The sequence below is a fragment of the Dasypus novemcinctus genome, chromosome 26 (genome assembly GCF_030445035.2).
Source record: "Dasypus novemcinctus isolate mDasNov1 chromosome 26, mDasNov1.1.hap2, whole genome shotgun sequence".
Lineage (NCBI taxonomy): Eukaryota > Metazoa > Chordata > Mammalia > Cingulata > Dasypodidae > Dasypus > Dasypus novemcinctus.
The window spans coordinates 40,361,945-40,376,362 of NC_080698.1; the positions used below are offsets into that span (position 1 = coordinate 40,361,945).

General features: G+C 36.4%; 1 protein-coding gene across 18 annotated transcripts in view; it reads left to right on the forward strand.

Moving 5' to 3' along the window:
• Nucleotides 1–14,418, forward strand: part of CNTN4 (contactin 4) — a 936,745-nt gene that overhangs the window by 764,975 nt on the left and 157,352 nt on the right. For all 18 annotated transcript variants that reach the window (XM_058288376.2, XM_058288377.2, XM_058288387.2 and 15 more), the window contains one exon: nt 10,644–10,794. In XM_058288376.2, the coding sequence (XP_058144359.1) occupies nt 10,644–10,794 (151 nt within the window). The remainder of the gene's footprint in view (nt 1–10,643; nt 10,795–14,418) is intronic.

Below are 14,418 nucleotides of genomic sequence, written 5' to 3' on the forward strand. Positions count from 1 at the left end.
TTTTCCCTTGCTCTTATTTTATGTGTTCTGTCTGGGTATTTAATGTGTATGTAACATATCTATATTTAATGGACTGAAACTGCTAAATAATTAACTCAGGTGCTGGGTGATTTACTCACTGTATTGGCGAATTCCATCGAGAGACTTTTTTTACCTTGAGGTCAGTATATTAGAGCAGGCCTAGTTATGAGTACATCAAACAGAAACATCCTTGTTTGTGACTGACCTATTAAAATTGGTAGTTTATTATTCCCAAAGACAAATTTTCCCAGACCTTTCCTCCTGTGCTAACATACCTCATGGATGAGACTCACTTTTGTGATGTAACTTCCCAGGGTCTAGCTTCCCTGGAATGCTAGGTGTCCCTAGGTGTCCTGGGATGATAATCCTACTCCCATCCCTTCCCTCCCACTCATGAAACTATATTGGATATGAAGTGAATAGAGTCTTGTAACCATGACAAAACCTGTATAGCTCTTATACACTATCTGTTAAGTATTATATTGGCAAAAAAATTACTTTTTCAAAGCAAGTATTCCTATTCATGTTTAGAATTGGTGTCCATTTCGGTAGATCATCATATTGGTGACAGGGACTGCTAATTGAATTACCAAACTTGAATTTTTTCTATGATGCTCATACAGGATGCTTATGTCCTGTGTCTTAACTATGTGATAAAGATAATTATCTGACATGAGAGTTCCAAAAAGCAGAGCCTGAAGTCAGTATTCAGGTACCTGTGATTCCTTGAAGGTGTGTTCTCCCTGTAAGAGAAAGCAGGAAAGGAGCTGAGCAAAGGCAAAGTGTCAGGTAAAGTCTTGCCTAGGTCTAATCCTGGAGGGGGAATTCTGGAACTTAAGTTACGCCTCGAAGTTATTCCCACCTTGAGGCAAGGAGGTTGCCCTTTGGCATCCATGTATGAGTCATTCCTTGAGCCACCCTGTGGGTGGTGGTAGTAGGAGGGGTGGGTGGGTAGGGGATGGGCATATCCTTCATAGTTCAGAGAAGGGGGCAGCTATAGTGGTCAGCAATCAAGACTCACTGCACTCCTGGCAGCTGGGGCCAAAAGAGGGCATCCGAGTGGGTGCACAAACAGCATTTTCTGGAGGACAGGTACTTGTGACTAGGCCAATATTCTTGGTTGCTTTGTCCAAGTTACCTGTATCATAATCCAGTTGGGTAGTATAGGTGCTTTAATACAGAATATCATTGGTTTGGAAATGACATGAGCTATATGCCTAAAAGCAAATGGGTGTCCACCCAGTGGTCTGTTAAACATGATCTGATTTTGTCAGGACTGTATAATGGAGCAGAAGCAGCTTCTGCCTTGAGAAAATCTGTCTCATTGTTCGGTGTCATGGGGATTTGCCCGGCCTGCTTGGTTGAGGACATCTGACCCTGGCAGAGCACTCAAATGCCATCAAGTAACTGATGGTCCAATTAAAGTGAGGTGCAGGCTTGAGCAATTATCTGGTTAATTTGGCATTTATCCAAATGACTGGTTTCCAAATTTGAAAAACATTAGAGCTAAACTAAAAGTTATTTCACAGGGACTTTCACAAGTACTCATCTGCATCCAATGCTGATTTCTCAACTGCCTCATTGAACCAGATTGCAAAATAATCAAATGTGTTGAGTGTGATCAGCATCCAAAGAGAGGACAAATACCTTTCTTACCCATCTGTAGCCTCCTAGGCAGGAGCTTTATCTGAAAGCATTGTAAGAAGGAAACTATGGACCAATGACTGGACATGGAGTCAGAAGACCTATGTTCATAGTTGAGATCTTTAGCAAGTTACTGAGCCTTTGTTTACCTATAAAATGAGGATGCTACTATTCACCTTATTGCAAAAATTTTAAAAGCTCACATAGGAAAGGTTTTGTTAACTTAAAAGTGTTTATAGCAATATAAAAGTTTTTTGCTTTTGTTAGCTAGTATCCATTCTCATAACTAACAACAGCTCCCTTTTTCTTTTCCCTGGTTTGTCACTGCTTCCTATTAGTTATCCTTCCATATTATCAACATCCCAACCAAGGCTGTTATCACTTCTTATTATCACCACACATCCAATTCCATCCAGCACAGCTCTGCCAGTATCACTTATGCTTTCCACTTCCCCGCTCAAAAGCCACAGGGGGAAAAAATTGGGGCCAATCAGGTTCCTTGTAATTAGGTTATAAGCCATCTTTCTAACCATGCCCCACATGAACTCTCCGCTCTTCCCATATTGGTATTCTAGCCTTGACCTTCAAATCCCAGCACCTTCGGCGCATGACCTTCAAACCCCAGCACATTCTTCCCTTGGAGTCTTTGCGGTCCTGGTTTTATCTGCTCTGCTGCTTTTTCTAAGTCCTTTAAGATGCAGATTAGTTCCTGCCACCTCTGTGAAACCCTCCCCCCATTTTTCTTAAAATTTCATTGTGGTAAAAATTTATATAACAAAATTTCCCATTTTAACAATTTTCAAGTCCAATGCAGTGGCCTTGATTACATTTGCAACATTTTAAAACCATCACTTCTATCATATGCAAAACTTTTCATCACCCCCAAATAGAAACTCTGTACCTGTTGAGCAATAACTCCCCATTCTCTCCTCCCTCCAGCTCCTGGTAAATGCTAATCTAACTTTAACTCTCTTTGAATTTGCTTATTTAGGTATTTCATTACACCATTACAATGTAAAGCACAACTGGCATAAACAGGTTTAGGAACACACAGACTCGACTGTGGGTAGGCATGCCACTCTTGCCTTTTGGTGTCAGGTAACATCAGCGTAGAACAGGATGCTAAAGAGTAGAATGGGAAGGGTCCATTCAAAGTTTCTTGCAGACTGATCATGCAAGTTGATTTATCTATATTGTTACATGTATCACAACTTCATTCTTTTTCATGGCTAAATAATATTCCATTGCAAGAGTATTCTACATTTTGTTTATCCATCCATCTGTTGGTGAACAGTTGGATTGTCTGCTTTTTAAAGATAAGCACAGTCTACTGAGCAAAACCTCTGATTAGGCAGATTCAAATATCCTCCTGTCAAAATGGAATATCAGGCATTAGAGATTCCAGTCTTGGCTCAAGGTCCCATTTCACCAAGACAGTGAGTAGGATGGGAACACAGAGCAACTTTACAGACTCCCATGATCTATAAAGATGTTGATGTTGGGCAGTTGTAGGTCTGGTGAGTTAAAGTCAACTGTAGGAAGACATTGAAAATTTAGGGATAAATATTACAATGATTCCTGTATATCAGTTCCCCCAAAAGAAATGTCTGCAATATGTTAGAGTTTAAAACTCAGGAAGACAAACCAGGCATCACTGAGTACTGCCACAATACACTGTCCTATAAGCAAAATCTCCAGGTTATCTGGAAAACTGCTGTGAGGTCTCATTCTGAAGTTTATAGCCTGTTACAGAAAGAGATTTCCAATAAATTCCTCTTAAAATGTAGAACCAGGAGAAATGTTGGAGTCTTCTAGCAAAATGGCATGTTTTCTTTTATCAACCAGTAAGAAATATGTTTTTCCCTCTGCCCACCATGTTACCTTGTCTGCTTTGACTAATTTGACGCTAATATACTAATTCTAATAAACTAAATTTTTAGTATGATTGTTTCCTGCTCTTCCTCTGACTTTAATCATCTTTTCACTGTATTCATCATTTTCTTCCTTTACCATTATCTACCCAAGTCTCTTTTGAATTAATAAGTAAATAAAATAAATTAAGTAATTTTTCCTCCTCTACCACCTCTGGCAACAAATTGATTCTATTTTCGTAACCTCACACAGGGAGTTTGAGAAGTGGCTTTCTATAAGAGTTAGAAGTGCTTTTTAAACTTTAATGCACATATAACTTGTAGATCTTGCTAAATTCAGACTCTGAATTCACATCTGGGTGGGACATGAGATTCTGCATTTCTAACAAGCTCCCAGGTGATTACCAAATGTTTCTCCTCCTGGAATCACAGTTTTATTTTTACTTTTTTTTTTTTATTAGAGAAGTTAAGTTTACATAAAAATCATGCATGAAATAGAGTTCCCATAGCCACCTATTATTAACACCTTGCCTTAGCACGGTACATTTGTTATAATTGTACTATTAACTATAGTCCATCATTTACAATGGGGTTCACTGTGTTCAACAGTCTTATGTTTTTGTTTCTGTTTTTGTTTTAAGGTACTGGGGCCAGGAATTGAATCCCAGATCTCATATGTGGGAAGCCAGCACTCAACCACTGAGTTCATATTGGCTTCCCTGAGTTTGTTTTTTCATTTGTTTGCTTGTTGTTTGTGTTTTTATTTTTAGGAGGAACCAGAAACTGAACCCAGAACCTCCCATGTGGGAAGCAGGCATTCAACTGCTTGAACGACATCTGATCCCCTGTTCTTGTTTTTCTTCAACTTTTATTCAAGTAACATATATACAACCTAAAAATTTCCCCTTTCAAACACATTCACAAATATAATTCAGTGCTGTTAATTATTTTTACAATATTGTGCTACCATCATCAGCATTATTCATTGCCAAAATTTTACAATCAACTTAAGTAGAAACTCTGTACAATTTAAACATTAGCTCTCACTACCCTTATGGTTTACACTCTCCTCCAGTTCATTCAGTGATTCTTTTTTTTTAAAGTAAACTTTATTTCAACTTCAAAAAATAAAATAACAGACAAAAGGCAGCTTAACAAATTATGGAAGCATTGCTTTAAAAAATACTCTCCAGGCGCAATTATCTCACTTAGTCCTAAAACAAACTCAATTCTTCAGTTTTGTAAAATATGAATGTGATTAAACATTTTTTTCTTCATTAACAAGGAGGCTTTGGTTATGTCATTTAACCATTCTGTGCTCATTTATGTGTCTTTCTGAACACTAGAGAAAAAAATGGAGTTTGTTTTCTCCAGATGATTCTTATGGTCCGTTAAATCAGGTGCCACAAATCCATAATATGCTTCCTAGATCCCCTTATTACCCAGTCTTAAACCAACACAGCCACATAGCACCTGACTTGTAAAAGCAATTAGAGATTGGAGGGCGGAATAATAACAGGGCTGGTCTATTGGTATAATCAATTATCCAGTTCATTAATCCAATTCCATTGTTGTGACATTACGCAAGAGTACATGATCCTAGTATTGACAAGAGCTCTATCAGTCATGTGAGGTAATTCCCTCCAAAAATAGAGCATTTGTACCAGAAATATTCCACCTTTGTAAATTTCCAACATGAGCAGACAATGATTGTTCAAGAATATGAAGGAAATCATTTGTTCTTGGTATTAGGCAAGTTCCTTTTAATAAAAACCCTTTGAGAGTGGATGAAAATACACATAGCACAAAGACGAAGGGTGTGTTCTCTTGGCATGAAAAACTGCTTCTGGTGCTTATTGAAGCAGGGTCTTTGGTGTTTTGTTTTGCTTTGCTTTGCTTTGCTTTGCTTTGCATTCTTTGTTTTGTATGGAGAGCCAGTTGTTGAACATTTACCATCACACCAGGGCAGAGTGTTTATGAGTGTGAACACCCCATGTCATACTTCGTAGGAAACTCTGCTTCATTTAGCTGAGATCCCCTTCACAGAGGATGGAATATACTGTATATAGGCCACAGAGTTCAAGAAGCCATTTAGAACCCCACTTGAAGGGAAGAAAGGGATGTAGTCTCCAAGCAAAGCATTGTAATAAGGGCATTCCCTATTCTGAACTGACTTCTTCAACATACACTCATTCAACAAACATTGATTAAACATTTACTTTACACCAAACACTGTGCCAAGTCCAAGGAATGTACAGATAAATAATACTTTAAAGGAGCTGATGGACTCAGAACTGCTAAGCTGAGACCTGCTATCCTTTCTTGTGCCCTGGGATTTTAGTATTCTCACCATCACACAGTCTAGTAATTCTCTTCATTTATCAAACATATCTACATCATAACAAAGTTACTCATAGTTGAATATGGCAATGCAATAATATATACAACTTGCCTTACCAAGAACATAAATTTGTTGGAGGGTTTAGGGCACTGTGCCAAATATAAGGAATATCACTAATTCAGACTGATATGAGAAGGTCAGGCAATTACAGATTTGAGGGTAACGCAAAGAAAGTTAATTAGGATTTAGCAGCTGAAGCTCTACTTCAAGAATTACATGAGAGTGATTTTGATTTAACATGGTAATTACCGTATAAAAATGATGTTCTAAAATTGCTTTAAAATGTTTTTCTGGCAATAAGAAGAAAAGTTTCCACCCATGTTGACAAAATTAATTTTTGGCTTTTCAACCTTTTATAAAAACATAAAAGGCTATGCCTGCCCCTATTTGTTGACAAAGAAGGTGCTGAAAGATCCTGAAATCTGTCCTGTGCCCACAAGTATAGTGCCTGAAATGCTGAATTTAAAGATGTATTTCTCATCCATTCTGGGAAATACTACTCAGCAATAAAAAGGAGCAGATACTTGAAACACATCTTGGTAGATCTCAAAAACATTATGGTAAGAGGAAAAAGACCAATTCCCAAAGGTCACATACTTTATAATTCCATATTTACAGAGATGGAGAACAAATTAATGATTTTCAGGGATTAAAGAGAGTAGGTAGGAAAAGTACCGTGTGCAACTATAAAAGGATAACACAAGGAAATCTTTGTGGTGATGAAACAATTCTGTATCCTGATTTCAGTGGTAGTTACACAACTCTACACATGAGATAAAATGAAGTAGAACAACACACACACTTGCACCAATGTCAAATTCCATGTTTTGACAGTGTACTATAGTTAATAAGATGTAGTCACTGGGGGAAACTTGGTGAAGGATATGGGGGCCCCCTTGTACTATCCGTGCAACTTTCTATGAATCTATAATCCTTTCTAAATAACAACTTTTTTTTTAAAGAAAAAGATGTATTTCTCTGAAAAAGAAGGTTTTTTTTTTAACATAAATGTCTCTGGTAATGGTAATGATGGGGGCAGCAGTAGAAATAAAAGTAGGAGGGTAGATATGAAGTACTTACCTGGATTAATATAGTGCTACATACTTTATATATGCACTATAGATCTTATCTCATTTAATCCTCACAACAACCTTCTGACTGTCAATATTATTTCTGTTTTATGATAACTTGCCTAAAGGAGCTACCAAAGTAGGAGTGTTCTCACAGTAAATTAGACCAAAACAAGGAAGGGTTGGATACTGGGGTCTTGGAAGGGTGTTGGGGTATTTATCTTAGGATAGAAACATCTTCTACTTCAGAGTTTTTTTGAGAGTCTCTTTGTGAATATCATCCCTGATCAGAGAGGGCTGATTTCAGATAAGTCATTCTGAAATATTGGACATTGAAAGAATAAATTTTTCCTTGTAGCCAGCCTTCTAGATATCTGATCTACTCAGCAAGCCAGGAGAAGTTTGGGTTTTGTAATCTGCTACCAGCCTTATCTCCTCAGTGATGGAAGTTTGAATGAAGGCATTCACTCTAGGTTTATTTTTATAGAATGGTGAGCTTATAGTTACAGGTAATAGATAAAGGTTAAAATAATATGAAATCCTGAACTTCTGTTATGAAGACCAGCCTTAATATTCTCCATCAACTGTCAGATATTTCCAGTGGTGCATAAGAGACAACTGTAATAGAACTAGCACAATAATTATCCTCCCATCTTTGATAATATATGAAAAGGTCACGCCCAGATAGTTGCTAAATGGGACTGCCACTTACATCTGGTTAAAGAGTTACCATTCTTACTGTTGCCCTTGAGAAATGAAACGGAGGTACAGAACTTTTGCTTTCACAATTTTCTATTATTGGCTACTTAAAATATGCTTGATATGTGACCAATTGTCATTTAATTTAGTAAAAGTAAACACTTAAGAATGGCATAGAGGGCTTCTCTCAGCCAATGCTTCTCATAGATAATGTAATGTTAATGTAGTAAAGATCATTGATAAGCAATAAAAAGTCACATTTGTTACATGGAAGAGATCCTGTAGCATGAATAATTCCAATGATGAGAGAGTGGTGCCCTCTGGTAGTTCACATTAGAAATATTATTAGATTTAGCAAATGAGGGTCTCTCCATATCTGAGCTACTACTCTCAGACTCAAGTAGGTAATTTAAGAATTAGTCTTATCTTTCCTGAACTATTAGGAAACGACTAATGCATACTACTTTAAGTGTCAGCAAAGACTGGGCTTTAGTAGTGCCCTGTTGGGAACCTTACCAGTAACTTTTAAAACCTCATTCTCTGTGAATTTCAAATTGAACAGAACTCTTGCTTTTCAGTCAAGCCTCTCCTGGGCCAGTGTCTGGGAATCTGAATAAACATAAGGTACAGAAAAGATGAAGCACCATTCCCTAAGTTCCAGAGCATCTCATCTAAAAGAGGATAACAAAATGGCAGGATGTTTAAAATTAACCCCTTAATGGGTCAAATATTAACAAACTGATGAAGGTACAGGATTTTCCACTTTAAAGCACTGCAGAGTTAGATAACATCAGAAGCAAATTAAGCATGCTGTGCTTTTAGAAAACAAATGGAAGAGATTTGAATTTATAATTCCATTTTGATAAGAGAAAGATATTCAAAGCCAGTATTATCTCTTGGATATCAAAAAGATGATATGTGCATTAATGGTACATTACAAATGCCTTTGAAACTGCTATTTCAAATCCTATAAAAGCAGTGTATAGTTCTTGACAAATCGACCTGTGTATTGTGTGCAGTTTGATTTATGTAAACTCATTTCAAATGCAACTGAAGAATTTCTCCTGAACGGATGAAAACTGTCTGCTTAAAGTGATAAAATATATGTTTGTAGGAAGATATAGTTTTAAGAAGGAATTTTTATGATACAGATTTGTAACACTATTTCATAAAATATACTTTTTATAAAACTACTAGAAGACTTGGGTCTTTTTTTTTCATCACTGCATCAATCCGAATGTTTACCTAAGATGAGAATTAGTCTGTTCTGCTATAACATGTTTCCTTGACTAAAATTGGTAAATGCCAATATAACATGGATGTTGGATAAATTCATATATTTCACTAAGTAGCAGCAACCAAACACAATTCATACTAGCACAGATGAACACAGCTAGCCAAGGGGAAAATATATGTACTACACGCAATTCCCATTCACCCCACCTTCTTCCTCTTGACTCAATTTGGTCACATCCTCTAACACAGCAGTCCTTACTACATAGCTCTCCTTAATATTTCTGCATTTTGCACTTGTTCACTAGATTGACAATCTCAACTCTTTCTTCCAACCCCCTCCTATCAAGCTAGCTACATGCACATACACACACACAGTGAAGTCCTGTGTTTTTTGTAGTATTTATTTACCTATCAGAAATTTACCTTGGTGTTTTAATCCATGTTAACATATTTACTAGAAGTGCTATTGTTTTGGTCATTGTTCTTATTACATAAATATTGAGTAGGTCTACCCTGACCCTATCTCTTTCATAAGCCCTGTAATTTTTATTATATAATTTTAAATACTGTATTAGAACTCCATTTATCTCATTATGTCAGAAACATCTGTTCGCACACTCTGCTTATTAATTCTACTTATCATTATAGAATTACTCTCTAAATTATGGACTCCCCTCATGAATCGAAGGTTCATGGATTGAGGTATCAATTACCTATGAGATTCATTATTTAATTTCACCCTCACATAGTAAAACCAGTCCTGTCTATACATTGCATCACCCCATTAAAAATTAACTTTGAAAGTCAGGGATTTTCAAATATGGTAAAATTAATGTTCCAAGAGATGAATCCATCCATTCCAAATCTCTTTTCACAACAGATATGCGTTAGTTCCATTAATGCTGAAGAAAATAGATATTTTCCAGAAGTACGTCTTTTATTTTTCTTCACTGAGAATACAGGTACATGTCTTTTGTTTCAGGAAAAAAGTAATTTATTAAAGTTAATATTATTTCTACATAATGTCAAGATGAGTAAGTTTCTTAGAAAACTGCTGACCATGGAATAGAATTTTCTAACTATCAAGCTATCAGGAACAAGTCAATTTCTCCTAAATGTGCTAAACTGTGGATTAGGTACCAGTAGGAGACAGATGAACAAAGCCCTTGTTTTTAAGGAGGGTGGATGATTTAGACACATTAACACACACCCTGATGGAGATACAGAGAGAGTGCTGTAGGAACAGCAGAGGCAGTGACTATTGTACATCAGAGGCGATGCTTTAGCCTCCCCAATCAGAAAAGTTCTTCATGGATTTTCTTGTTTTGTCTTTTCCTTATCTTTCTCTGAACTTTGTAAATTTTCTTCACTCGAGCATGGATTTTTTTAAGAATCCCTAAATGGGGTGATGGAAATGCCATATATCTTGATCTTGGTGGCAGATACTTGGGAGTATGTCACATTTACTAAGCTATATACTTAAAACTGGTGGTTTTTACCCCTGTGAATTATACCTCAATTTTTCAAAAAGTCATCAAAAGTTACAGTACTACTCACTTTAGGAGAAATTTTATTCCCTCCTTTTGAAAACCCAAGACAACAAGTATATTACAGAAAGAAAAAGACCATAGAGTGATGTAGTGGGGCTTTTTGTTTTCTTATATGATTATTAATTATTTTATTGTCTATATTCTCTTTCAGCTGTGGGTCCAGATTTTTCAAGAACCCTCTTAAAAAAGGTAACTCTTGTCAAAGTGGGAGGTGAAGTTGTCATTGAGTGTAAGCCAAAAGCTTCCCCCAAACCTGCCTATACCTGGAAGAAAGGAAGGGACATCGTAAGAGAAAATGAAAGGTAATATCTTGAAATATTTTTTAATATTCGATTAGCCTGCAATAATTTGTTGGCCTTGTATGAATAGTTTTAGAGGGGGGAATTTATTATCTCTATTTGTGTATTAAATGACCACTGGGATGGAATGTCAATCAAAGAATTGACGCTTTGGGAGAGAGTGGGAAATAAGTTGGTCTTTATCATCCTTCTCAATATGTGACATTCTACAAAGCCCTCCCTACAGAGATAGAACATATGATCCCTGATAAAGACTGCTGGAGCTGCCAAAGATGACCAATTTGAAATATCCTCCTTAATTTTAGCCTAAAATTTCCTTGTAGATTTGCCCACTTTTCTCTGTCCTACCTCCTATTGGCATACCCAAATACATCCAGTTTTTTTTTTGCTATGACAGTCCTTCAAATACCTAGTGTGGCTCTTATATCTCCCCTTAATCTACCCTTTTTGAGACTAATTATCTGTTAATTCCCAAAGTCATTCTGCATATAGCTTGCTTTTGATTATTTTAATTGTATCTTTTGGAGAAAACATTTTTTTCCTTCTCTTATCTAAGTTCTTCTCTTACGTCTTTTCTGTTATAAATGAATGACATTTCGAATATGCTGTGTATACAATATAATATATACATGGGTTATGTGGGGTTTTACATCAGATTGCACTAAATAGCAGGCATCTCTAAGCTCTTTTCTTGGCTATTGCCTCCATAAAATACCCCCCACTCCTTTCTGTAATCTACTTAATTTGTTGGGAAATGGTAATTATACATGAGTCTATGTTTGTCACCCATTAGATAGCATTTACCAGGTGTGTACATAATGATTTTTAATTGGTGCTAAAGGTCAAGTACTCAAGGATGCAATAGAGAAGCCTATAAAAATATGTGTGCATCTACCCTTTACACCTGTACTCCTTGATTTGCATGTGCAAATTAGATCATTGCCCTGATGATGTTGTCCTTATTAATAATTTCTGCAAACAAACCTGACACGGTTTATAAATGGTATATTCACACACATGTTAAATTCATAATATACACTCCTTTCTGATATAGTACATTGGCTATTCACACAAGACTCAAATTTGGAGCTAAACCTGGAGGATGAAAGCACAGTTTCTTATTTTACAGCCTTAAAAATCAGGTTCATTTCCTATTATAGCTCCGTGTTCCCCAAAATGTGGTATATAAGATTACTTTTCATACTTACATATTTACTTTGATGTATATTAACATGTAATTGGAATATACCTCATACATATCATATACATAGTTTTGATAAGGCTAAATAAAAATAATGTAATTGTAATATCCATAAAATTATTAAGTAAATTATAATGCAGGTAAAAGACATGTCCAAAACCATGAGTGATTGAAGTTAGAGTAATACTTTAGCTCAATCAGGATAAGCAAAATTATGCTACTGTAACAAGCAACCTATACAACTCAGTGGCTTACAACAACAAAAAGATCTTTCTCATTTATACTGCATGCCTGCCAGGGGCCATGCTGCTCTGATAGGCATGTAGTGTGACTGCTACACACTGTCATTTTTCTCCCACTAAAGCCTAGGCTGTTGGAGCAGCACTCCCTGGAACATTGCCACTACAAAAGGAAAAGAGGGTTCCCTAACATGCACTCATTCTTAAAGCTTTTGCCCAGTGGTAACACACATCACTTACACTCAGATTCATTGGCCAAAACAAGTCACGGAGCTGTAGCTTAAGTTCAACCCAGCAGGGACCTGCAATCTTCTACGTGCCTGTAAGAAGAGAGGCAACCGAATATTTATGAACAGTATAAGGATTGGTTACCACTGCTGTAGATTAGTTACTGTTACAGCCTGATTTTAATTACCTTTTGGAAAATGGTAAATCAGTTTAGGAATTCTTGGTAGGTGAACTTGAATGATTATTTCTACCACTTGACTTACCAACATACGTGTCTTTATCCAGTTTTTGTTCTTTCTAGTCCTGTTCTAATTAATAAGGTTCAAATATTGCTTCTACATTTCTTTGGTAATAAAGATATAATTAAACTGAGGAAACTCCTCATCATTACCCTTTTCCCCTATTTATCACCTCCACCTCCAATGTCACCAGGCACGCCCCAAACTGTCAATATTAGCATTTCATTCTCTGCATGGGTGCTGTGTTCTCCCATCCCCACTCCTCCCTTCTACCTCAAGCAGCTTGGATTGAGTAGAGAGACCTTCTGGGTAATGTAAATGCATTCAACAACTGGCCACGTGTGGTATAAAAGGGGTGGAGGGGCTTCATTGTGTTTCCCAGCCAAGGAAAATGACTCTTCTCAATTCTATCATGCTGCTGCTGTAGGGAAATGCTGATTTTCTCATTTTTCAAGAGAAGCTAGAGTCTGGACTTTCATGCAAACTTTCTTAATATTTAAATGCCAAAAACTATTGTTGTTGTTGTTGTTGTTGTTTTTAATTTAGTGCAATGTGGGCCAAGTAAAATGCATCCATTAGCCAGGATTTCTCCATGGGCCACTGGAGTTTTTTGGGTTTTTTTTTTTTCCATTGATTGAGCATTTACTGTGTGCCAAGCACTTTATTTGCATGTATTACTCATTTGATCCTAACATCTCTCTGAAGTAGAATCTTCTGTCCTGTCACTTAAAAAATAACTGAGGCACTGAGGAATTTTTAATCTGTAATTTGGCAAAGCAGGATTCAAACCTATGAACTTTGAGATTTTTGGGGGGCTTCAGAGATTTTCTCTTTGCTCTGCTACTTCACACTGCTTGGAAATTGAAGGTAGGAGCAAATGAAACTTTTAAAAATTTTGAGCAAAAATATTCATGGAATCTGAAAATGTAAAATTTCCTCTAGCAAATGGAAAAAAAGAAAACATGTTTTAGTAGTTTCCTGTCACTGCTTTAACAAATTAACCACAAACTCAGTGGCTGAAAGCAACACAAATGTGTTATCTTCCACTTCTGGAGGTCACAAGTCCAAAATGGGTCTTATTGGGGTAAACTCTCAGTATTCATAGGGCTGCATGCCTTCTGGAGGCTCAAGGAGAAAAATGGTTTTAATGACTTTCCAGCTTCTGGAGGGCCTCTGGATTCTAACTTCTGAGAAAAACATTAGCTTAATTGAACTTCTTGTAAGGGGATAAAATAAGAAAGATTTTATTATTGTTTCATTAGTAACAGAGAAGAAATTCTGACATTTTTCTCCTTTCTCTTTTTTTTTGGTAAAGGAGAAAGAAAATTAAGTGTATGAGAAAGCAAAAGCAATCATTGATGAAGTTCATGAGTGAAAAATTTTAGAATTACTGTTTTAGGAAGGGATTGACATGGTAGAGAGAGACAAAGGATAGCCTTCTTTGAGTACAGCCCAGTGTTGAGTATCAGTTTCTAATGCACTGCCTTGTTAGCCTGAATTCTCTTGTTATGTGTGGAGTCTTAAGGATCAAAAGACAAGTGAAAAGATGGCTTGAAAGGAAAGGGGAGTGTTTGTTTGCAAAAATAAAAAATAATTTGAAAGACAAGACTTTGACTGAAAATTTACTCATCTCTTAAGTAAAAGATTCTAATATAGTATCATGAAACAAAACTTTAGGACCAAGCATCCCCTTTGGTTAATGTTCTTCCTGGATTGTATA